The 25,620-nt window shown below is 57.6% G+C and overlaps 1 protein-coding gene across 1 annotated transcript; it reads right to left on the bottom strand.

Annotated features, from left to right (window-relative positions):
* Positions 1 to 3,069: 3,069 nt before the first annotated feature.
* Positions 3,070 to 25,356, bottom strand: NTN3 (netrin 3). The gene is made up of 6 exons (XM_010565241.1): positions 24,390 to 25,356; positions 17,190 to 17,378; positions 12,155 to 12,304; positions 11,113 to 11,166; positions 3,664 to 3,738; positions 3,070 to 3,398 (listed from the first exon to the last, which is right to left on the bottom strand). The coding sequence occupies exons 1-6, from the start codon at positions 25,354 to 25,356 to the stop codon at positions 3,070 to 3,072; spliced, it is 1,764 nt and encodes a 587-aa protein (XP_010563543.1).
* Positions 25,357 to 25,620: the final 264 nt, after the last annotated feature.

The raw sequence follows: 25,620 nt of genomic DNA, 5'->3' as shown, positions 1-25,620 counted from the left end.
CACAGCCAGAAGAGCCAACTCAGCAGCATCCCTGCGAGGATGGTGCAGCAGCTCCCGGTTTTGCAGCCCTCACCTGAACTGTGCCTGTGGTACGGTCTGTGCCAAGCCCTGCTGCGAGCTGCAGGGCAGGACAAGCAACACCTCTGTGCAACCCCATGGTGCTTCCACCACCGTGTTCGGCATCCCAGCACCAGGTCTGGGTGACCCAGCCCCGATGTCCCAGGGACAGCCGACCCCGTGTGCAGGGGTTTCCAGCTGGCCATGCCAGGCAGAGGGAGAGGAAGAAGAAAGATGAATTCTTGCTTCGGACTTTGGGGCGACACAAGCAGGGGAAGCCAGGAAAACATCTTCCAGGCAGCAGCCTTAGTGAAGGTGCAGAGTGGCCTGCTCCAGTCCTTTGGCCAGGATTTTAGGACATTCCTCAGCCAAAGGGGGAGAACTCCTCTCCTCAGAGGCAGCCCATGGGGTATGTGGTGGTCCTGCGCTAGTATCTCTGATCTCCCCCAGAAGGACACCCATGTGCACTGGGACACCAGCTGGGAGCCATCCCTCCTTGTCAGCAGTCCTAGATGGCAGAGCTGAAACAGGAGGGAAGAGCCATCTGGGAGGACAGATCAAGAACTTCAACCACCAACACCGAAGTCCTCAAAGAGTTTTAGGTGTCCTGCTTCAAGGGAGGAGAAATCAGGTGCCAAAGAAAACCCTGCAGCCTCCTGCCCCAGCAGGCTGAGCATAGTGCTTTTGGGGGAACACAGACACATCATGCCTCTCCTGAAAGCTGTACTTGCTTGGAGAAAGCACGTGCCTTCTGTAGCCCAGCCCTGATGAGCATGCATGCCCATGGAGCAGTGGTGCTGCCCTGCTCTTTCGGCAGGCTGCTGAGAAGAGGGGCCAGTGAGCCCCCACACCCCATGGAGTGATGCCAAGCAGCCCCCGGGGCTGTGGGGATGACCCTGATGGGAGTCCCAGCCGTGCACAACCAAGAGATGTTCCACCACTGACTCTTGTATCAGGACTGTCAGGTGCATGGAGGTGGAGTGAGCCTGGGGCAAGGGCAGCAGCTCTGCTTCCTGGGGTCCTGGGTGCAAGCAGACATGGGAGGAAGAGGAGGGCTGGGTGGCCCACGTACTTCAAGGGCCATCTCATGGCAGAGGCTGATAGCCTATGACAACCAGAAAAAGAGGAACCAGAGATGGAAGGGTCCCCTCAGCTCAGCTGGAGGAGGGAAGCGGAGGGAGGTCTATGTCAGGAGCGTGGCATAGGACCAGCTCATCTAAGCCCAAGTGGTCCCACATAACCTTTGCCCATCAGCTTCTGGCCTTCCCCCATCTCTGCCTGTGCCCTGTGTAAGCACCCCAGCATCCATGGGACCTGAAAGATGGCACTGCAGGCCACCAGCATCTCTGAAAAGCCACTTTCAGCACCTCTAGCAGCTTCACCAATGCACTAAGCTCCCCAGCTAGGGCACCCGCATGTCCACGGAGACATCCCCAAGTGTCTAGATCCTCACTCCCCAAACTTCCCTGTCCTGAACCCCAACAATGCTCCACCAGTCTCTTCAGCTGCAGGCTCCAGCACCACCCTGGGATGCTGGAGCCCAGAAGCACCAGACCACCCATGAGATGGGGAGTCCATACAAGCTGCCGTGGGCTCAAATGGGCAAAGCATCATCCTAAAGCACTGGAAGACTGTGACGTAAGCTACAGTACCTTGCCGAGCCATTCAACAAGAAAGGCAAAGTTTGTAGGGAAAGGAATATCTATTGTTAGATCACCTATTATTTCTACTCATATTTATTATGCCAAGACCGCTACAACCTCAACATGGGAAGATACTGATGTCTGTTTGAACTGGAGACTAACGTAGAGTGAAGAAGAAATAGAAGACTAGAGGTGGGTCAATGAAAGCTCTTCTCTCTTCCTGCCACCTCTGCCTTGTGCCTGTCCTCAGACAACCTTGGCCTCAGCAATACTTCCTAGAAGAGCACACAGTCAGGCCAGCTCTGAAGGATGCACACCAAGGGAGATGGTCACTTGGTGTCAGCTCAACAGAAACAGGTGGAATTATGTCAGTTGGTACCAGCTGAGAATATAGGGACATAGACCTGGGTGGATGGATGATGATACATGATGGCTCTGGTCAGCCTGTCCACTCCATCCCAGGTCTTGCTGGCAGGGCAGGCTATAGCCTTGGTGGACATGGGAGGGGAAAATGGGTGTCTCCAGGTCTTTCCTGCTGGGTCGCCTGGACTATGCACCAGGATAGGTAATGGCCAGGGGGTCATGAAGTCTGTCCCTTTCTCGCTGGTGGACACAGCTCTGCCTGGTAGCGGCCACCAACCCACTGCCAGGCCTTGACTTCTCTCCACAGCAGTGCAGCATCACATGGGTCCTGCCCCAGGCAGCAGCGCTGGTCCATGTAAACCTGAGGTCACCAGAGAATCAGGCCTTGCGAAAGTTCATTTGTTCTTCCTGGTGTAGCTCCTGGGGCTGGTTGCTCTGCAGCATTGGATGGTCTCCACTCAGCCTGCCCATATGCACATCAGGATGAAGGACAGAAGGCTCTGACCTCCTGTTCCTACTGGGCAAGGAGAAGGGCAGAGAGAGGTCTGACAGCAGCACATTTTCAGAAAGCGAGGAAGTGGCAGGCCCTGGACACTGGAGAAGGGAGAGCTGTCAACTCAGATGTCAACACCGGGCAGAAGACTTTGTTAAAGGGAAAAGAAAAGCCTAGAAAATGAGTGCTATGAACAGCATGCCCGGAGCAGGACACCAATCCCCTTCAAGCTCCTTCAGGTGACAGGCACCCACGGGATCTCGCTCCGCTTTGCTCCTCATTAAAGGTTTGTCAATACTGCGTTATTTTTAATACACACTTAGAGAAAAAGACCCCCCACACACACCCACGCGTGCACCCGCACATACAAAGGGAAACCATTGCCAAAATATACACTATAGACAGAAGAGTCCTTTCACACTATATATATGTACAGAGTCTCTGGGTGCAGTCTAGCAATGCACAGCCGGGCTGAGGCTGAGCACAGCATGGGACGGGATGGGTGGAAACCCCTCAGGGCTTCACGCACTTCCCCTTCTTCTCCCGCCGCTGCAGTTTCCGAAGGCGGCGCGTCCAGGCGTCCCGCCACTGGATGACCAGGCTGTTCTTGTCGGCCATCAGTCCTGGCCGGTCAGTGGAGTTTTCGCTGATCCCCATGACCAAGTACTTCTTGCTTATCTGGATCTTGGGGCACTTGCAGGACAGGTCTTTCAGGTGGATCCACAAGAAGTTGTCACCGCGCTTGACCCGCTCGTCACGGCACTTGTAGACAGAGAGGATGTTGATGGTGAACTTGGCCCAGTTGGCCACCGTCTCCATTTCCAGGATGTTCACCTGGACCACTGAGGGAAAACAGGGGGAGGCACAGTGACGGGGGATGCTTTGCCTTGCTCCCCAAAGGAAGCTTTGGCAACAGGAACTGCCTGTCCCCAGCAGCCCCACCTGCCTCATCCATTGCACCTTTGGGAGGCCTGATTTGGGGACCTCTCTCCATGCTGGGTGCTCCCCATCCCCTGGGACATCTGCATCTCCCCCACCCATGGCCGGCCTGTGGCCAGCCCTCAGCTGCAAAGCCCAGCATGGCCCAGGGAGGGAGGAAGTCCTTACCATAGTCTTTCTTGCAGTACTTCTTCATGTTAATCTTGTAGTTGCCCTTGGCTGGCTTGCAGTAGGAGTCACAGTCTGTGGAGGAAGAACAGAGGGTTGAGCACCGAGGGGCTTGAAGCATGTGGGGTCCCGTCCCACCGCAAGGGAAGAGGGAACAGGGCAGAGGGGACAGAAGCGAGACCCAGCCTGGCAGAGGGTGGTGGGTACTCCACATCCCAGCACCCTCCAGAAGGCTCCTGAGCCAGGGCCTGGGCTGCTGCTGGGGATGGGGGTCCAGTGAGTCCAGCTGCCCCCCTGGCAGCTCACAGGGGCTGGGGGCTCAAGTCCCAGCACGAACACTGACACCACATCAGCTGGGAAGAGAAACCAAGTGGCTTTGAGCCCATTGAGCAGAACGTGTCACCTCCTGTGCTGATGGTAATGGTGTCCTGCAGGATAAATCAGCACAGAGGCGGTGGAGGGAGCCTGGGGACTCTCTTCCAGGATGCAGAAGGGGATGGATGGGAGAAATGCAGGTGAGGTGACGGTGGCCACTATGGAGAGCGGGCAGGAGCCATGGCCAAGGAGAGTCAATCAGGACAGCTGTGGCCATGCAAACCTGGACGACGTGGAGAAGAGGGGACTCAGCACCAATGCCACTATCAGCCCTGCAGGGAGGGGACCCAAAGGAAGGTCTGACCCCAGGCCAAGGGGGTTGTGATCCTCAGGGGTGACTCAGCCCTCAGGGCCTGGGGTGGTGGGAAGCATCCTCATGGGGCAGCCCCTCCAGAGACCTGCACCTCACCGGTGTCCCAAAAACAGGGAAGGGGACTCAGGCCAGGGGGAGCAGGTGGGTAAGGGAAGCGGCTCTGCTCTGCCAGGTTGCTCCTGCTGCCCAAACATCCCCTGCTCAGGCTGCTCCAGAACAGCTGGGGAGGCCACCAGGCTGTCCTCCACCCCACGCAGCATCCCTCCCTGCTGTCCCCCAGCTCTTGGGAGAGACTCATGTCCTCAAGGAGGCTTTTTTTTGTGCACTTCTAAAGACCCCAGATTTGCATCTCAAGCAGAGAGAGGGCAGGGAATGCCTCTTTCCTTCTCCCCAAAGGCTTTGATCCCAACAATTGCCTGAAGCAGCCCAGTTCTCCTCCTTTCTTCCCCCTGCCATCTTCCTTTGAACATCTCAATTTGTCTCTTTCTAAATGGCATGTTTTTTCTAAGCCCATCTTTCTTCTTTTCTCTCCCCCTTGCACGTTCTCTCTCCAGCTTGGCCCTGCATCCCGGGATAGAGCCAGCAGTCCCTGAAGTTGTCTTTGTTTGTGGGTTGCCACAGCGATCGCTGGGGATGGAGGCAAGGGTCTGGGGGAAGACAGAGGAATAACAGCTCCCTGTGCCAAGGGAGGAGGAGAAAAGAGGAAAGAAAGAAGCCCAGGAGCATGAACTTGCCCTGAGCTCTGCTGCTCTCCTTTCTGCCCGGCTCCTTTTTATTGGGGACTTTGTGCTGCCTGTTCCAAATTTGTCATCGATAGAAGCGGCGCAGCACGAAGCTAATTCTTGGCAGAGGGGGGTGAGCCCTAATTCTCATCTCACACACCCCCCACCCCCCCGGTGCTGCTGTGCTGCCCCTCTGCCTGGGCTGACAGAGCTGCCCTGGCCCTGCTGCATCCCCTGGGACAGCGGTGCTGGCTGCAGAGGGGACACAGGGTCCCCCTGCATGGGGTGGCTACTGAGTGCACTGAAGCTTTCGGCCACAGTGCTGAAGGTGCTCCCATTCCTGGGATATGCCACAGCCCCATCCTGGATACTGCTGCATGCCCTGGGACATGCTATGGCCCCATCCCTGGCACACTGCTCCGTCTTTTCTTGCTACCTGAAGGGCACTCCAAAAGGGAGCTCCCACCTTATTTTGGGGAGTGCCCAGCAGGATGGGTGCCCTTTTCCTCCCCAAGCAGAGCGGAGGAAGCTGTCCGTGTGCCGAAGCAACCGCCCTGGCATGGAGGGGCTACCAGACATTTTTTGGGGATGGGTGCAGGGCATGCCCCTCCTCACCCACCGCAGGGTCCAGTTTGGGTCCCGGCCCTGTGCAAGCCTTCGGCGAAGATGCAAGACCACATGAATTTGCAGTGCTCCCACCACTGGAGCCAGAGCTGGGAGCCATGCCACCGCAGCAGTTTGCCAGCGCCACAACGTGCAGGGCCAGGTGGCGAAAGGAGTGGCCGTGGGGCGTGGAAACCATCCTGCAGCTGGCATCGGTCACAGCTTCACCATGGGCACTAGGTGCCGTGGTGGAGGAGGGTGGCACGAACCAGAGCGTCCACCAGGACAATGGCCAGGGTGGCTGCCACACGGTGCCGAGGCCACACTGGTGCTGAGCCCATGGGTGGCGGGCTGATGGGTGGTGGGACTGGGCTGCAGGGCAGCCTTGGCCAACCTACCACCCACCTCGCTCGGCAATGGGGAAGAAAGAAAAGTAAGAAAAGCAGAAAGAAAACCAGTTAACTGCCCTGGGCTCCTGCTCATGATTAACATCATAAAACAGTGATTCCAAAGAGTCAGAAAATAGTACTGGGAATCAACAATTTGGGATTAGTTTGGGGATTTTTTTAATCTCGGCTTTGTGCTGAGAAACACTCCTCAAATATAAAATCAATTCCTGCTCAATTTATGTAAAAAACTTGGGAAGAAAAAAAAAAAAGACCAAATAAGTCGAGCGTTTCCCTTCCTTGCCTTTGAGCACAAGGCCTCCATCACCACGTGTGCGGCGGGTGTGGGTGCTGCGGCTGGCAAAGTGGCCAGGCGAGGGGTGCCAGGGCTGCTGCCCAGCTCAGTCTCCACCTGGGGGGGCAGCTGGGTCCTGCCCGCACCTCCACAAACCGCCTCTCCCTGAGCACCTAGTCCTGTCCCCGCAGCGTGTCCCCCCCGCAGCAGGGCTCTACTCAAGGTCTTAGCCCCACAGCGGGACACAGCTATGGACCACGGCTCCATCCTCCCATGCCTGCCAGGGTGCCACGTGCCGGGTGGTTGCTCTTCCCGCAGGCAGGTCCGAGGGAGCCCGGCCGCGGCTCTGCCTGCCCTGCCAGCCCAGCTGGGCAGCACGCTCTCTGTCCACCCCACAAAACCATCAGGAGAAGCTGGATGGCCTTCAGAGAAGCTGCTTCAGGAGCACATCTCCCCTGGCAGCTCCCAGGGCATCCCCCATCTTCCCAGCTCCCTTTTAAAGTTCCCAGACGTGGTGCTACACATGCTGCAGGGTAGTGGAAAGACCAAGTTTAGTCTCCGCCTGCAGCCACCCTCCTGCCATGTCTGTGCAGCCTGACAGGGCAGCCGAGCCCTGTGGAGGGGCTGGCAGAGACCTGCCCCAGTCTGAGGCTGTGAAAGTGCAACCCCAAACCCTGAGACAATGCTGCATCCCCTGGGATGCGTTATAGTCCCATCCCAAACACTGATCCATCCCTGGGATATGCTACAGCCCTGTCCTGGACACTGCTCGGTCCCGTTTGTGTCCCAGGGGAGCTCTTGGCCCCCCTGGCCCCACTACAGCCACGGCGCAGGTAGTCCTAGCTCCCGGCTTCGCCCCTCGGCCATCTCTCACCAGTGCCACCATAAAGCTTCCCTGCACTGATGGAGAGACCCGTATCGGCGGCAGACTCGGTAAATGCTGGCGAGGGGTGGGACCCTCCACGGACATCGGGGTGATGGCTGCCACGGGCGTGCGCCCACCGAATCGCTGCCTGCTGATGCCGGTCTGGCATCGGCCTGTGGTGCAGGCAGTAGTACCGTATGCACGGGCAATGTCTCTGCTGCCGGCAGGGAGCCGGCACGTGGGATGGTTGGACAGAGCGGGGCAAGCACCGGGTGAAGCCGCACGCGCGCGGGAGGAGGCAGTCAGAGAGCCACCAGCCCGACACGGGCATCCCACATCTCTGGGGGGGGAGCATGTGTGAGAGGCGGCAAGTTTGCACATCTGGTTTACTTCTCCTCGCCTTGAAAAAAAGAAGGAATATTTTGTTTTAAGAGAGATGTAACTTAATTAGGTGTTATGGCTGCAAATCTTTTACTGCTGACTTTGAATTCCTTTAAAGCCCTGTTTTGCGCTCCACAAGTTTTGTTAATTCTGCTAACAGGGAACAAGGATTTTTTTTTTTCCCCACTAAGTGGAAAATATTTCAAGATAATAATAATAAAAATTACGAGAAGTGGACCCAGGACATTTTGCCGCCAAGCCAGTTGGCCGCTTGGGCAGAGGGATCAAAGCCGGACCTCAAAGGCTCCAGAAGGTTGGAAAAGCAGAAGAAAGCTGGGAAGAGCAATGCAGAGGATGGCAACGTCAGTGAAAAGCCCGGACGCACCCAGGGATGGGACCCCAGCAGGGAGGAGGATGGGGAAAGGGGGGGAAGCCCAGCACCTGAGCATGGCAGCCCCGAACAATGTCCCCCTGTTCCCGCAGCCCGGCACCTGCTGCCAGAGGCAGGGAGGGAGGGGGGGGAACGGAGAGAGAAGCGGCTCAGAGGCGGCCTGGGGTGGGAGGATCTTGAGGCGCTGGGGGTCTGAGAGCCCCCTCGGGGAGTGCCCTGCTTGTGGAAGAGCCCGGAGGTTCCCAGGGGAGAGGGGTGCAGGCAGGGTGCAGGCAGCAGGCAGGGTGCACCTCTGTGGCCAGCCCTGCCTGCAGCACAAGCACACCGGAGGCAGGGTACCCCAGGCAGAGTTGGGCAAGGCAGGATCACCTGCCCCATCTCTGATCCCCCCCCCAGCAAAGGGGGCAGCAGGACCACAACCAGGTCCCCTGCTCCCCTGGCGCAGACTCTGGGCAGAGGCGAGCTACTTTGCATTAAAGATATTCAAGCTAGAAGCCAGAAATCTTAAAACAACAAACCCACAGATAAAACTAGAGGCAGTTTAAGGCAGACCTGCTCCGCTAAAACAAAGTAAACACCCGGGTGTCCAGTGAGTGCCATTTATTTTTACGCAGCTGAAAATATCAGACATCACTCTAAGACCGTTCCTATTTATAAAGCACTGGAGGGGAGTCACCTTGATTAACTCTGCTCCATGTGTCACTCTCTGTTTGCAACAAAACCGTCCAAATCCCCCTTTCCCCTCCCATTTTTTTTTCCTTTTCATAAAGCCCGGTGTTCCCAGCTCCCTCCCTCGCAGCAGGCGGGGCAGGCAGGGCAAGCAGGGCAGGCAGGAGTAGAGGTGGTGGTGGTCTGCCCCGTCCTGCGCAGCCTCCCCAAGCAGTGTTACCGTCACAGACAGCTCAGCTCTTACAGTCGTCCCATTGCACCAGACGCACACTCCACCAAGGAACGGCTCTCCTCCGCTGCCACAGCGTGGAGTGAAACCTCTGCCAGATCCACGCAGGGCTGCTCGGCTCACATCCTGATAACACCTCCTGTTGCCCAGCCCCTCTGCAGAGCAGGGCCCGGAGGGCTGAAATGTGTCCGTGGGTGCCGGGCTGTGCAGCACTCCCAGCCTCTGCGTCAATACATGTGATCTGCATGCGTACAGGGGCCAGGACCACTCCGCAACGAGCCGAGCCACCAGCCTCCTCCCACACATCTCGCCCCTCCACCCCCCTCCACACACTTTACTCCTTCCATAGCTCCGTACCTTTGACACCCCTTGTTCCAGTCCCCCTCCTACAGCCACCGAGTACATGCAGGTGGCTGCAGGGGCCATGCTGGAAGATGTTCCCAAAAGGCTGAGGAGCACATCACACGCATGCACCAGCCTGGGAAGGGGCTGTTGGCAATCTCTACCCGTAAAGTGGGGTGGCTGTGGGAAGGAAAGCTGGGGAGAAGGATGCACGCAGGGCACCGGGTTTCCATGACCCAGCGCAGGCTCCCCTGGGATGGACGTACCCTGAACAGGGCACAGGGAAGCTCCTTGTTAAATATGGGCATGGGGAGCTGGAGGTGCCCCTGCTGTCTTCCCAGGACCACATGCCATGGGATGGAGTGGAGGATGGTGCAGAGTGTCTATTCCCCCATGCTGGCATGCAGGAGAAGACCACGGTCTTGGGGACTGCAAGGTGAAGGGTGGCCCAAGGAGGAAAAGGGCTGCTCCCTTCCCTAGCTTCTCCCCCTTGACCTAACTTGGGATCCCTCCAGAGGGATAGACAGTGGGATGGCTAGGAAGAGCCACGCTACGGTGCCAACGGGACTGCGGAAGGAGATGGAGGAGAGAAAAGCTCTGCTACGGCCCCCTCTGACACACAGCCACGTGTGCCTCTGAAGACCTGGCCTGGCATCAGCACAGCCCATCCGCTTCCACTGCTGGTGACCACCACGTAGGGCACAGAGGTGCCAGGAAGGTAGAAGAGATGGCAGGGGGTGGCTGATAGAAGAGGGGCAGTCGGGGAGGAGTTACAAAGCAGCTGCTTTACCTGTCTGCCATGGCATCTGCTGGGCCACATCCTGCAGTGCCAGGGAGGACTGAGTGTGGCGGTGACAGGACAGGTTCTGGAGGCCGGCACACCACTGGTGCTATCGGCATGTGCCATGTCAGGGTGAGAGCTGAGGGCACCTCAGTGGGGCCCTGGCAGCTGTGGCCGGGCTGAAAGAGGGAGCCTAACCCACTGGAGCAGGCGGCATACATGCACCCACCAGTGCCCAGCCCTAGCTGAGCCTCTGCAAGAGCGCGAGCAAACCTGCAGCATGCGTGGAGACGTGAGCCTTGCTGCCCCAGCTTGGGGAAGCCAGGGTGGCTCTCGAGGAGCTCTAAGGACAGTGGCAGAAATGCATCCCTCTCCCATGCAAAGCCTGCAACCTGCCACCGGAGCTGCCCCGCTCTCTGGCTGGGTGACAGTAGCAGTGATATCAGTCCTCCCATAGTCCCATCAGCCCACAGAGCCAGGACAAGCAGCTCAAACCCAGACACTTCACTCCTCTGGACCTGGATGAGGCAAGACCCATGTCACCCATGTCCCAGGGAAGATCTGGCAGCCCACTCCCCGGCATAGGGGCTCCTGAGCCCGCCTGCAGCCGGCAGCCTGCTGGACCCCCATTGCCCTGGCGCTGGTCAGAGAGCCAAGGCCCTGCGGATGTAAAAGGCACCGAGGAGAGACCTCTTGCACTGGCACTGATAAAAGGAGATTAAAAAAAAGCCAGCCCGCAAGCACCCATTGAGCCATAGGTGCTGCACCCCACAAGCCCTGCCATAACCTGCTGAGGGGTGGTGAGGCCCTGGCAGGCTGCATCCCTGGTTTCCTCCCCGGAGCGGATGGAGAAACCTTTTCCCTGAGAAAGCCCCATCAAGCTTTGTCAGTCCCCTTCCAGAAATTATAGGATTTCAAACCTCAGTCATTTTTTTGGCCAAAATTGTTCGCCAAAATTTTTCACCGTTAATCTTTTTGCCAAAGGGTTTGGCGGGGCTCAACCCTTCTCCCTGGTGTGCTGGGGAGAGGGGAGGTGGGATGGGATGTCTCTGGCAGGGCTGGGGCTGTGAGCTCAGCCCAGGATGCGGAGCACTTACCTGCAGGCGCCTCCGTGCTGGTGACCAGGGAGGTGGGGTTGATGGCAGGGATCTCTGGAAGGGAAAGTGAGAGATGTCTTAGGGAAAAGGGATCCCCAGTCTGGGAATGACACCTGGGCAAAAGCCCTCTGCGAGCGGGGTGCAGAGGAGATTTTGTGGGTCACCTCCAGCAGCTCACTAAGAAAGATGATAGGACGAGTCTGACCTGAATATTGCAGGCCACTAAACAGACCTAGAGATGCCCAAACTGAGCTCAGTCAATCGGGACAGGCTGACATGCTGCAGCGCCCAAGAGCCCTAAGTTGCTGCTGCAGAGGATGTGCTTCAGGGACGGATGCTCTCTGGGTCCTCAGCTCATCTGAACTCAGTTTGGGCATCAGACAAATGCTCGGCTGATCGGTGTGTGCTCCAGGCTGCACAGCACAAGGATAAGCGTGGGCAAAGACAACACTTTCTTGGGATGGCTGGTGACAAAACGTGGGGGAAATTCTGTCCTAACCCCAAATCTGGGGAAGAACAGAGGGAGAGGAGCCAGCCCTGCCAGCTCACCCCCACTGCCACGGCTCCAGCAGTGCCAGCGGATGCTGCAGGGCAGTAAGTTGTTCCTCTGCTGCTTGGGTCAAATTCAGACCCACTGCAACAACAAACACCATTTTATGCTGACCACAGGATCTGGCCTTGCCCCAGACCTGACCACACTCAGGGCTCAGCTGGGTGAGGAGGGCACCTTGCTGCAGCTGAAGATATGACCTAGCGGAGCTGTTTCAGCCAGCTGGAAGCACTAACCCAAGGGGTCTTTCAGAGCCTCCTGCTCTGAGGGATGTGAAGCACGGGTGGCCCCAGAAGGTGACCCAGCTGTCCTAACTTGACCATGTCCTGGAGGACGTCCATAAGGATGGACACCCTCTCATCTCAACCTCCCACCCACTACAAGCTGCCCACACGTGGGTGGGGCACCGAGAGGCACCCACTGAAGCCAGCCCAAGCAGAGCATTCCCCAACGTGGGTCCCCAAGTGCAGGGCAGGGCACGGCAGCACTCACTGATGCAGGGGGCCACTGGTGAGCGGCTCTGCTGGTAGCCCTTGGCACAGCGGTTGCAGGTGAGGCCGGTCACGCCGTCCTTGCATGGGCACTGCCCCGTCGTCTGGTTGCAGGTCTTGCCAGCCGCGCCGACAGGGTGGCAGTCACAAGCTGGGTGGGAGAGAGAAAAGGTTACATGAGAGGTGATGCACAATGCAAATCCCAAACTGGACCCAACATGCCACCCCTGGAGAGGCAAGGAGAAAGTGGGTCCTTCCAGCACACCGGTGGAAAGTAGCCGCTGGGGCTGGCACAGCCAAGACGCACGGGTCCAGACATGGCCCCGTGTGTGCTGCAAGCAGCATGGGCAGGAGGGCAAGCGGATGAAGGGCTTGGCTAGGGTACAGCCTCCACTGATGGGGATGCTCAGAGTGAGCCCCTGGAGACCCCATAGCTCACACAGGCACCTGCAGCTTCCAGCTGGCATTTAAGGTCTGGACACCAATAGAACAACTTCTTCCTGCCGGCTTTGCCGTGCAGCTGCTCTGGGGACAGCCTGGCATGCACGCAGGCAGGAGGAGGGATTTCCACGGGCAGCCCCACACCTGCTGCCAGCCTTGTCCTGTGCAAGCAAAGGGAGCGGGACTCACATGGGGCCATGTAAACCCTTGTCCATGGCCAGGGTGGGACTGAGGGCACTGCAGGGACAGAAAGTGGACAGACACCCGCCTGGGTCTGCTATTCTCCCACCTCAACCCCAGGGCGATGTTCCTGTCGCAGCAGTAAATGGCGTTTTCTCCACTTGCTCCCCCACCTCTGAGCTTTCCAGTCCACAGAGCTGATCCAACACTGAGCTTTTAAACAAACTTCAGCCTTGTTTTAGTCTTAGAATGGTCTGAAGTGGATCTTCTTGATGCTTCCCAAGCTCATTAGCTTCAATACCCATCCTGCCTCCTGGAGACCCCAATGAAAGGATGACCCCATGGCTTTCCACCACAGCCTCCCCAGGGAAAAAGCCACAACTGAGGTGGGTAAAGTTGGGTGTCCATCCTCAGGACAGACCCAAAGTGACTCTCCATCACACAACACTGGATGACGGACCCACCAGGGGTTCCCTATGAGGAGGGGTGCGGGAAGCAGATGCTCACTCAGGAGAGGACCTTCCCATCTGCCTGCCCAGGACTGGACTGGCTATGAGATGGAGGAGGTTATCTTGGCCTCCATCAGTGTAAGAGTTGAACGTGATTCCAAAGCAAAACAAAAACATCCCCCCCTGCCTGCCCCCTGATGTTATCGTTTCCCTAATTTTCACCAGATGGGACTGGTGGGAGCACCATGGCACTGCTCCGTAGGCCCCCTCCTGCACGGCCAGAAACCAGAGTGAGCAGCCTCTAATGGGGACCAGATGCTTCATCCTTATCAGATCTTGGCTGGGACTGGAAGCGGACGTCTTTTTGACAAGGATATTTTGGGGGCTCAGCTGTGATAACAAATGGCAGCGAGCGAGGGAGTCTTGGCATGACGTAGGGCTGTCGGAAACACGGGGTCTTTCTTCAGTCACAACAGGCTTGTCTCCTGCCAGGGCGGCCGGCTCTCCCCAGTGAGCCAGGCTTTCCCAGCTCTTCTGCAAACACCCGCTGTCAGCTCACCAGGGACCCTCAAAGGCCCTGAGATCATGGGATGGTCCAGCCCTGGACTGCAAGGAGCAAAGCCGGCAGCGATGGTCCAGTGCTTGGCCAGCCTCAGATGACCCATGGGAACAGCACCGCTGCTTTGCCTGGAGGAGAACATCGAGTTTACCGCCCTCTTTCGAACCACTACGCTCTGGGACTTTTCAGCTGCTCCAGTTGTATCCTGATGGTCTCCCTATGCCTACTCCACAGGGCTCTTCTGTGTGGGCTTGGCTGGATCCTGCAGCACTTGGAGGAAGCAGGTGCCTTTGACAAGCTGGCAGGTACACCTCTTGGAAACCATCCATTGCTTTGTCTCTTTTCTGCTAGCAAAGCCTTAGGTTTCTGTTCGTGGGGCTGGGCATGAAGCATCACCCATCCTCATCACCACCTGTGCTGGAAAGAGCTGCCCAGTGCCACCAGCATCACCCTGGTGCTGCCCTGAACAAGGGGCTCTCACCCCACCATTGGTGCTTGGAGTGCTCCCAGGGCCACTGTGCCCATCTCCAGCCAGCGAAGTCCAACCCACCCCAGAGCAGCTGGGCACAAGCCCTACCAAACACCCACTCGTCTGGGAGACATAACCGTGCAGGGAGAGCTCAGAGATCCCTGCAGCCATCACTCCTGCTCTGCATGCACAGGGACAGACAGTCTGTGCCCTAAAAAATTTATGGCCAAAGGCACGCTTCCAGCAAAGATTTAAACAAGCGCTTAGCTTCACACATTGTGGATAATCTCTTGGGCCCCAGCAGTGTATTCCTGGTGTAGAGTCTAAGGATGGACATAAATCTCAGCACAATCAGAATCCAATTCATCTAAGCAGATCCCTCTTCATGTGGTGGAAGAAGGCTTTCAATGACTCTTGATGTTTTACCTGGATCAGCAATTAAGGCAGTTTTGCTCATCTTACGTCCGCAACAGATAGGTGTCTTTGGGAGATGAGCCTGGTCTCTGTCAGACCACCCTCTGGCCCCTCACCCCACCGTGGTGGGACTTCCTGCAGTCCCATGAAAATCCATTGCTCCTTCGCGCTCCGATGGGAAGAGCATCCCAGGCAGCACTCAGTCCTTACCCTGACGAGTCCCACACCCCAGCATGCCTGCATCCCACCATGCCAGCTGTAGCATCTCCATCCCTCCTTGTCCTGACTTGACCCACAGAGGGGGGCTGGCCGGGGGACCCCATCCTGGCACCAGAGAATGCAGGTGCCAGGGGCACAGTGCAGCTCCATGCCCACTGCCCACACACCGAGCCCTGCTGCTCGCAGTCCTGCCGGTTGCCAGGATCTGGCCCACAGTGCTTGAATGGTGGATTAAGTCACTAGCTTGGAGCTTAACTCACCGAGCTGTGCTTGCCAGAAAGCATGTCTTGCACCTAATATTGAGGGTATTTTTGCGTCTTAAGGCTTAGCTGCTACTGCTTCACCAGTTTTCATTGGAGAAAGCTCATGGTTTACAGCTTTGTTTAAATTACAGGGATTAATGCACAGCCATTCTTTATTTGACTTTTCAATTACCACCATTGAATTAATCCTGTAGGTTGTTCTGCCTTTTCCATGCTCCCAGTTTTCCGTCTCACAGCATCCAGCGGTGACGCCGGCTGTTGGCGGGCCGGTGGCTGGAGGGAAGAGCTCGCCTCCCTGCTCGCTGGTCGGTGGCTGAGGGCTCCGCTCAGTTGCCAGCAGGAGATGCAGGCTTGCGCAATCTGCAGTTGATATTTTTGTGCCTATTTCAAAGACGTTGCATCCTAGCAGAGACGAACCATGGTTGGATAGCTATTTAGTAACACGCTTTGGGGTTTGTTTAAACAAAATGTAATAGTCCCTGGCCTTTGGGCTAGTATTTTGCCTTCTGAATACGAACCGAGCTTCATTCTTAGTGCCTGCAAAATCTGCCTTTGCTGGGATGCTCAGCTTCTGCCCTGGACCAGTGCTGCGGTGGGTGCAAAGACCTTTGTTCAAAGCTGCAAATGTCAGTTCACAGCAGCCTGTTTTTAAGATCTGCTGTCATGAGCCTTGCTTTTCCTTTTCTTTCTTTTTTTCTTGCAGGAGTGCAGGTATCTGAGCTGTAGGTACCGGACTCGTCTTTGGAAAAACCAAGCCCAAACTGTCTTGTCACATCTCCATATATTTATATATCTCTCTGGCAGCACCAGCTCCCATTCATGGCACTGGGCAGGCAGGCTCCCAGGTGCTGGTCATGCTCCAAGGAGCTCCCAATCCCAACAGATCCACCACTGGATAAGTACAAGAAAGGGGTGGAAACACTCTCTGCTTTACTGAAGGAGGGGCAGCCAAAGGAGCAGAAGCATCAGGGATTTTATTAACTCAGTTCCCTAAGGCAGAGCCAGGAACTGGCTCCCAAGACCCAGGGTACCGCCTTTACTGCCAGATCCTCCTCAACATATGCACCATAGCAGGGGACGGCCCTCGTGCACATGTTCATCTGGCTAGGCTGAACCTTTGCAGCATTTCCAAACCACGGGCAAACCTTGCCAGCCCTCCGGAAGCGGCACCCCCTGGACCGGCCTGGCAGAGACTTGCCCGTGGCTTGGCAAGGGGACGGGCAGGGGCGGGAGGTTTGTCTGCGAGGGGGGGACCTGCCGCAGGACCCCATTCTTCCGTTCTGCCGCAGCCCGGGCATCGCTCGCTGGTGTTTCTCCTGCACGGCAGCATCAGCCCTCACCATGTCCCACCAGCTCCTGGGCGCGCCGGGATGCTCTGCCACCCCGTCCCCTCTGGAGGACCCACCTTGAATCCGAGATGCTTTCCATCACCTTAATGCTCCACAATTACTGCCCTGCAAGGATGGTGGAGCAGGACTTGCTCTGACGGACTGCAGGCTGCTGCCTGCATTAGGCAGGCGCAGGCAGATGGAGGTAGCCAGGGCCCCTCTGCTTCCTCCATCCTCAGCCCTGAAAACGGAGGGACCTGAGCCACAGCCTGGGTAGGAAGCACTGCACCCACAGTGTCCCCAGTCCCACAAACCCGTACCCAGCTCCGACCTACATGTCGAGCTGGGCCATATTCAGTTACCCTTCTCCCTGCTTCCAGCACCTAGCCAAATCCTGCTTGCTTTATTTATTATTATTTTTTTGGTAAGTGCTCTCTTCCCTGGCTGGAGCAAAAATTGAGACCTCAATGCCCAGCATAGAGGCGGCACTGGGGACTCAGGGTCCCACAGGGAGGTGAATGCCTGCAAGCCTTCCACTTTGCTTGGGATATTATCAGGTAATTTTGGTAGCAAAAGTAGAAGGAGCTGGTAAAGCAAAGGGGAGCAGAAACCCCTCGTGTGAGGAGGGGTTGTCCCAAGGTTGGGAGGGAAGAGCAAGGAGACCAAGAGAGATTACATCACCTGTGCTGCCTGCATGGAGACCTCCCAGCTTACCTTTGCAGGCCTTACGGTCTGTGATGGACTTGCTGAGGTCGCGGTAGAAGCCCTCCTTGCAGTAGTGGCAGTGCCGCCCTGCGGTGTTGTGCCGGCAGTTGAGGCAGACGCCGCCACTCTTCCTGCCCGAGAGCTTGTACAGCTCCATGTTGAAGCGGCAGCGCCGGGCGTGCAGGTTGCAGTTGCAGGCTGCAACAGAAGGTGAGAGGGTGAGGACTGGAGGTGAAACCTGGGAGCCCCCCTGGGTGGGCTGGAGCTGCCCCGGTGCCCTCCGCTGCTGCTGGGGGCGAGGGCTGCCTGCACTGTGGGAGTGGGACGGGCAGGGCAGGGCACGGCACGGCACAGCTGGCCCCAGTGTGGCGTCCAGATGTGCAGTATCTGCCGCCCGACAGGACCGGTGCCGGGAGGTCAGGGCAGAGCAGAAAGGGCACATGTAGGGATGGGGCACCGCTCGGCCGAAGGCAGGCAAGCGCAGGATGGAGGGGTGCAGCGGGGGGGTCTGGCAGTGCCAGCTGGGCACCTGCAGCCCCACTGTCCCCCCTGCCCCTTCCCTGGCAGCCGGCTCCGGTGACAGAGCCCAGCCGGCCTTTCGGCAAGACCAACCGCCTCGTGCCAGGGGGTGCAACGGTGTTGCCCCTGCTGCCTCACAGGGTGCCATCCCCAGCATCACCAACGGAGCCCCCAAATTCCTTATATTTAAGACTCTACCCTGTGTGCATGTGCACACACACAAAGCCCACATAGCAACCCATGTGTGCACATGCACAGATGTGTGCACACACAAATGTGCACAAGCACACACACAAGCTCATGTGCACACAAGCATGTAAATATGCACATGCATACACACAAATGTGCACAGAAATATCCACATACTGTTACATGTGCACACACATGTGTGCACTAGCATGCACACAAACATGCATGCTTACATGTGCAAGCGTGCATATTCATACACATGCTCATGTGTGGGCATACACACACATGCACGAATATGCATGCACAGATGCTCGCACATGTGCATGCTCCTGCAAACACACACGCACGCTATTTTTTCATTAGCCACAGGAACTGCACAGCCCCCCCTGCCCGATTCCACGTGTGCGAGATAAAAAGGCAAAGCCATGCCCGGTCCTGCTTAACAATCTCACAAAAAGATAATGGGAACAAGATTTCCTTTGGCAAAATGCGGCGCCCTCCTCCCCCAGCCCCGGCCCCCTCCCCGTGCTGGTAAATTGAGGTTGGGTGAGAGTTTTTCCAGGCGTACTGTGAAATTCATTAACGTGTCAGCCCAGATTTAACTGCTTAGGCCTGGCTTGGCGGTCGTGTGAAGTTGCCTCCCCCCTGGCCAGGAGCGCCGGTGGGAGCTTCAGCCCACGCAGATCAAACACTCCCTCAACCGCCTTGTTGCTCTGGCGTCCGAAACGCTGGGGTAAGAAAGCCGGAGCAAACTCCAGCCCTTAAAAAAAGAGCCTTTTCGAAGGCTTAGATAAGTTGAGCAAAAGGTTGGTGCCGGCCTCAGTGCTGCCGGCACCATGCGCTTAAACCTCAGCTCCCCCCGGAGCTCCCCCGTGTTATGAGATTAGTGTAAAAATCACATGGCAGGCATCAAAATAACACTCCGGTGTGGTGGTAGGTGCCTTTAGGGGCTTGTGCCTTTTGAGCTCTTTTTTTTTTGCCCAGTGCCAGTGAAAAATAGGGACTTTTGAGGCAAATTCTGACACGGGGCTAGGCACTGGGATGCAGCGCCTGGAGGGAGAGCAGCAAATACTAGAATGCTGCCGTGCCAGGGATGCTGCTGTGCCAGGGGTGCCGATGCTCAGCTGGGCTTTGCTGGGGCCAGGAGAGATGCGGTGAAGTACCCCAACATCCAGGCTGCTCTTGCACTCACCAGATAACGGGACAGAGACAAGCCGGAGTGGTTTGTGCCGCTGAACCGAGGCAGCCACACGTAACTGCAGCAAAGGAGCTATTTTTTGGGGGTAGAGGTGCCTCATTATTCCCTTGCATCACTGAAAGACCAGTTGGGTCACCCCAAAAGGCAGCTTTGCTGTCCCCCGGGAATGATCAGGGCCGCCCCCACGAACCCTCGGCATCCTCTGGGGAAGGAGAGGGGACGGCAGCCCAGAGAGGCGGTGATGGGCAGCGGAGGAGAAAGGTCAGGTAAATGATTCGCTGCCCTCGGCGCGGGTCCCTCTCTGCTTCCAGTTTAATTGGTGAGAGAGTAACTGGCCAGGCCGTTTTCGTGGCATCACCCACCCTGCCACAGGCTGGGGGCCCTCCCGGCTGGCACGTCCCCGTCAGCCCTGGGGCCATCCTTCCCTGGGAACATGCTGCAGATCCTCCCAGCAGCCAGTTTTTGGGGACAAACCTCCTCTTCCTGCCCCATATCGTCCCCTCTGCCTGCAGGCAGTGATGCTGCCCGCTCTGGGTTGTTGTTGGTTTGGGTGTCCAAAACCTGCTGCTGGCTTAGCAGGAACCAAGCCAGGATTTTGGCGTGATCCCGGCCAGCCGACATGGGGACCTGGCTGGGCTTGGCCATACTGGGATGGGTGGCTGTCCCCTGCTCAGGGACAGGGCCACACCAGCACGCGTGACCATCCCCTCACCCCCCCAGCGCAGCCATCCGGCACTAATCGGGGCAGACGGGTCCCCCCTCTTACCCAGCTAAATACTTGCACTGTTCCTCAGCGCCGACTCGGTTGCAAGCTCTGTCTGTCTCCCGTTAATCACTAATTAAAGGCTTGAATGTTCCCTGCTGTTTGGGGTATTAATAAGAATTTAATTGCACAGTTTGGGGCTAATTACGTGGTAGCTTGCTTCCGCCCTTGTACAGTATGCCCAATTAAACAATCATATGATCAATTAAACAATCACAAGATCTAATAATTTGCAATAATAGACTAATTAAATGTCGACACCTTGCAATGGAGCAACCTTCTGTCCCCCTTTTGACGGTATTTGAACCCCTGCCCAGGCCCTGGCCACCCCACAACCTTTTCTCCTCCGGGCTGCTGCGGATGGAGGAGCCCAGGGCGATGGCACGAGGGGGTTTGGGGCAGGGATGCCAGCACAGGACAGGCAGCGCCATGCACTGGGGCACATGCATGGCAGGTGATGGAGCCCACAGGGCAGGAGGGGGGCTCGCTGCCCCTACAAGTTCCCTGGGAATAATTAGCAAAGGCAGCCGGCTCAGCGAAACCCTAGACCAGCTGCTGCTGCCAACCCGCAGCGGATTCGAGCTACGCCCCTGCTTTGGCTGGAGGAGAGCCCGGCCAGGACGGTGGGGCAGGATGGGGCTGCACCTCCGCCCCAGGGATGGGAACCGAGACTAGAAAAGCCCCTTCCCTCCCGTCTGCACTGCCCTTCCATCATGGGGAAGATATTTGGAGAGAGGGGCTGGGGCTTGCACCTCTACCGCCAAGGAGCGGGAGGAGAAGCAGAAGTAGAGAGTCCTCCCCAAGAGGCTGCGAGCTGAGAACAGGGGTGCGAGGGACAAGGCTGAGCCACTCCAGCCCCATCCTGGCAGAAGCAGGACTCAGGATAGTCAGACAAGGGTTAATCCCCTCTACCGCGGTGGCTGCCTCCCCCCTCCACCCCAGATCCACTGGGATGCTGCACCCCATGGGGAGCAGGTGCCCAGGCAGGGGTAGCAGGGGGATGCTGCCCACTTGCCTACCTCCAAAAGCTATCACCTACCCCAAATCACTCCCCGCTGCTCTCCCTGGGGAAGGACCGTGGCTGGCGCTGCTGGGAACCCACCAGTTTCCAGCACATCTGCTGGGGAGAGGGCGAGGAGCACCCCGCTGCGGGGGATGCAGCAAGGGAAGGGGCTGCAGATGTGACCGCCAACAGGTCACTGGCAGCACAGGTCCTGCTCCACAGGGTAAAACAGCCCAGGCCAGCTCGCTGGGGGATTGCCGAGATAATTTTTGCATGGGAAACACCAAGACAGAAAAAGAAAGCAAACATGTACAGGAAGGGGCAGAGGGGGAAGCACATGGGATACTCTAAATCCCATCACCGCTCTGGGGATTGGTGTTTTCAGGCACTGGCATCCCAGATCGATCGCCACAGTCCCCCAGCCTGAAGCGGAGGGAGCAGCAGCCAGCAAGGTCTTCCCAGAAGAGCACAGCCCCTTCCCTGCCGAGCCCCCCGGATCAAAGTGAGCCCCGTGCATTATCCCGGTGCTCCGGGGAGTGCTCCCGCCGCGGCGGCCACAAAGGGAACAAGAGCTCCCGCATTACCAGCGAGTGCATCAATTACTTCCAGTGGCTGCCTTGTGCTAATCCGCTTCCCCCCTCCTTCCCCAGGCCGGGTGTTTCGGGGATGGCCTGCTGAGGGGGTGACTGGGCTGCCCCAAGCAGCTCCGCATGTGCAGGCAGGGACCGGCAGCAGCGGTGGGAAGGAGGAGGCGTGAGTCTGCAAGAATAAAGCTAATGCATCACATGGGGGGGCTCGGGATTTCGGCGATCCTGCTCCCGCTGGCTGCTCTGCCAGGATTATCCTTCACTGAGCCTGACCCAGGCTAAAAGCTGGAGACGCACATGGATGGGGACACGTCTCTCTCTTTCCTGCCCTTCTCTTTCCCCTGTTTTGGGCAGGGCACACCAGAGGGTACACAGAGCACCCCAGTATTGGCAGGGCAAGCTTCCCGCAGGAACGCAGCCCTTTTGGGGTACTGGGAGAGGTCCCTGTGCCCGTAGACTGCTGGCACTGCTTTCTAACCACCAGGCATGGGGCCACGCACCCTGCGGCACGGAGCTGGCACCGTGCCCTCTTGCCAAGCCAGCAGCGTGGCAAATCCACCGTCGCCGTCCCGGCTGCGGCATCCCCAAACCTGCCTGCCTGCCAAAGTCACAGACTCCTGTAACACCACAGTGTGGCGATGTCCCTGCGAATGCCACGGCCACCCTACGGCAGCCTGGTGGGGTCGCGCCCCATGCCGATGCTCAGACCTCAGGTGTCACTGAGCTGTTTCACCTCTGCATTTTCCCACACCAGCCAGATGCAGAAATCCTTGTGAAATAAGAAAAGTTTGTCCTTGCCTCCAGGTGCGTGGATGGATGTCCCAGCACCGTGACATGGTGCAGGACATCAGTTTGTCCCCATGCTGGAGCAGGCAGAGACTCCCATGCACTGGAGGTGGACAAACCCCCTTGAAGGGCGCTGGGGAGCACAGAGCCAAGAGGTGACATCCCAACACAACCTGAAGCTGTACCAGCCCCATGGCTCCACCTGGATCCACTTTTGGGGTGCTGCAGCCCCCGACCCCTGCCCCTCAGCTGGCACTGGGTTGCAAAGCTCCTGCATCCATCCACCCTCCTCCTCCTCACCCCTCCTCAGCCACGCACGACCATCCACCACAAGCCAATATCACCGATGCCCGGCCACAGGACAGAGTCCGAAACCCCGCAGCCCCCAGGCTGAGCAAAGGGAACTTCCAGGGCGGCCTCTCCTTTTAATTGGTGCTAATTGCTGCGTCTGTTCGTGCTGGCTGGGGAGATGTCATTGTTGAAAGGCACAGAGGGGAAGGCTCGGGGAGCTAATCCAGCTTTCAGCCGCTAAGCCCTTCGGAGGCGGGTGATGGAGAAGCTCTTTCAGGTCCCTTCAGAGAGGGCACAAAGCCCGAGAGGGGAAAGGGAGAAAGAAGGGGAGCAAATCAACAGGAAAAACTACTTTCACACGCAGCTCGGGGAAGGGTCTTTGTGCACAGGGCTTGTCGGGGGGAGCTTGAAGGGACCGCGCTGCGCCCCCCGCCTCCTCTTCCCTCCCTCGTCTATCTTTTCAGCCCATCTGCCAAAAGGGTGATGCAGCTGGGGGCAGGGATGCTCAGGAGCACGGCCCTGAGGAGCAGGACCCTCACCCTGCGATGGACAAACGAACAGCAGATCTGCAGATGCTCCCCCAAAATAAGCCTCCTCCGGTTTAACCCTTTTTGTGCCAGTAGGGCCACCTCCGCTGCCATTATGCTGCTTCACTGGAGGATTCAGCGGTGAGGCAGATGCGGCATGGGGTGCCACAAGGGAGGCAGCCATTGGGTCGGAGTCCTTCTTTTGTCCCAGGGGGTTTCCATGGGTTCACCCACCAGCCAGAGCCCTCCCCTGCCCGACCTGCCAGCATCTGGAGGCAGCAGCCGTGGGCAGGGTGCAGAGCTGAGGGTTTTATTCTGAGCTTTGCTCCAACACTCGTCTTTCTGAGACAAGTGGGAAAACGCAAGGGCTGACACATTCCCACAGGGCGTGAAGCTCTAGCACTTGCTTTGAATCCTCTGCCTTTTTAGCCATTCTTAGAAGAAATCTGCTGTAACATATATATATTTAAGCCGACAGCTGGGATCTCAACAAGACATCGATCACAAATACTAACAAGTCCCTCTGACCTCTGGCACATCCACTGAGCCTTTCAGGAGCTGATTAATGGTACGGCTTTCCCTTGTCTCCATCCTCCTGCCACCCCCTGGGACCTGGGCTCCAGTCCAGGAGGAGCGAGAGGCTGTTCCTCCCTCTCCCAGACCTTCACAGGGCTCTGGCATCCCCCAACCCCATCCCAAATGAGGGGAAAAGGCAAAAACCTCCACCAAAATCCCACAAAGGTTTTTGAGCGGGACAGCCAAGCAATGCCAGTTTGATGTTTTGGAAATATTTTGTTTCAATGACAATATTTTTAACTCATGGAAACCTTTGCAAGGACAGACAAGCTAAAACCACCACACAAAGCGCCATGCCAGACCACATGCAAATGATAAAATGTTGAATCTGGGTATCTCAAGTATTTCCTTAATCGCTGCGAGGTTTTGCTGCCTGCTCCCTACCCCAAAGCACACCTCGTAGGAGACTGCCATGATTCCCCCTCCCAGTCCAGGGACAGCTGGTTTGCTGCCCAAGGGAAACACCCCCAGACGGGCATCTCACATCCCACACCAAGGTTTGCTGACCAGCTGGAAGACACCGGTGTTTTTTCAGATGGTTTTGGTGCTTTGGCTCATGGCCAAACCACTGCACCTCCACAGGGGTACCCGCAGCAGAGACAGGGCAGATGCTTGAGACTTTCCCAGTCCTCCAGCAAGAGGGATGCTCCCCAGCATCTCTGGACAAGCACACTCCACTGCTTCAGCTCAGCACCCATCAATTCCTCCCCCAATGCCCTGTTTGAGCGTTTCAGCCGTGGTAAAAAGATAAATATTTAAAAATCACTTACCCAGACACTCGTTGGCCTCACGGGCACTGGCCCGTTGCCAGGGCCGGTCGTAGTGGAAGGGCTTGCAGCGGTCGCACTCAGGACCCTCCGTGTTGTGCTTGCAGTCACACACCAGTTTCTGCTCCTTGTCCTTCACACAGCGTGCCGCGTGTCCGTTGCATTTGCAGCGCCCACCGACCTGCAGCTCCCCCACCGCGTAGTAATAGGGGGTTGAACTGGTGCCCCCCTCCTCCTCACCGGCATCCCGGCTGCCCAGGTCACGGAAGAGATGTGGGCGGCTGAAGACCACGCGGATGTCGGTGGCTGTCACCCAGTCCTGGAGCACGGGGCTGCTGTCAAAGTCCTGGGCAGATGGTCGCCCATCAAGGGTGCTGAAGGCGATGAGCCCGCCGGTGAGAGGGTAGAGGTCTGTGAGGCCATCGGTGCAAAGGGCCTCCTGCTCGTTCTGCTTTGTGACAGTGGCTTTGCTGGGCTTGCCATAGATCTTACGGCACTGTGAGGAGTAGTACTGGTATGGCACCCAGGTCTTGCCATAGTCCATGGACTTGAGGATGGCGGTAGACTCGGGCCGGGGCGAGCAGAACTGGAGGCTGACGTAGACCACCTCGAACTTCTTGCCGAGGGAGAGGGTGAGGGTGACATTCTGGGGTGAGTGGTGGAGGGTCTCCGAGCGCCAACATGTCATGTTGGAGGCAGTGTTGAGATCGGTCAGGTAGGCGGGTGGGTGGGCTCGGCGGGGGTCCGAGGCATCGCAGTGCCGCGTCGGGGGCTTGCCACACGTGCTGGAGGCTTGAACCTCCTTCCCGAAGGCGGCATTGACAAATTCAGGGATGCAGCGGCGAGGAGCGCCGCTCTCGTCATAGCAAGGGTCTGGGGGAGTCTGCTGGGCCACAAAGGGATTCACCGTCTGGGAGAGGCCCAGCATGGTGGTGGTGAGGAGCAGGCGCAGGAGCTGCAGGACCTCCATCCTCCTGGGGCGAGGGAAGCGGCTCCTCCCTGGGGCGAAAGCAAAGAGAGTGAATGGCTCCGGCAGCGGCATGGCCACAGCACTGCCCGTGCGGGGAGGCTGGTAAAGGATGGGGAACACCCCTATGTCTGGCCCTCGACCTGTGCCCGCCTTCCCACCCCACATCTACTGATGCTCCATTCTGGGAGCAGGGCAGGGAGGCGATTAGTTTGTGCTGCCTTATCTACACCAATCCCTCACTCCTCATCGGCAGGAGTGAAATAC

The sequence above is a fragment of the Haliaeetus leucocephalus genome, unplaced genomic scaffold (assembly GCF_000737465.1).
Source record: "Haliaeetus leucocephalus isolate CR32 unplaced genomic scaffold, Haliaeetus_leucocephalus-4.0 Scaffold188, whole genome shotgun sequence".
Classification (NCBI taxonomy): Eukaryota; Metazoa; Chordata; class Aves; order Accipitriformes; family Accipitridae; genus Haliaeetus; species Haliaeetus leucocephalus.
This window is presented reverse-complemented; position numbering and strand designations above follow the sequence as displayed.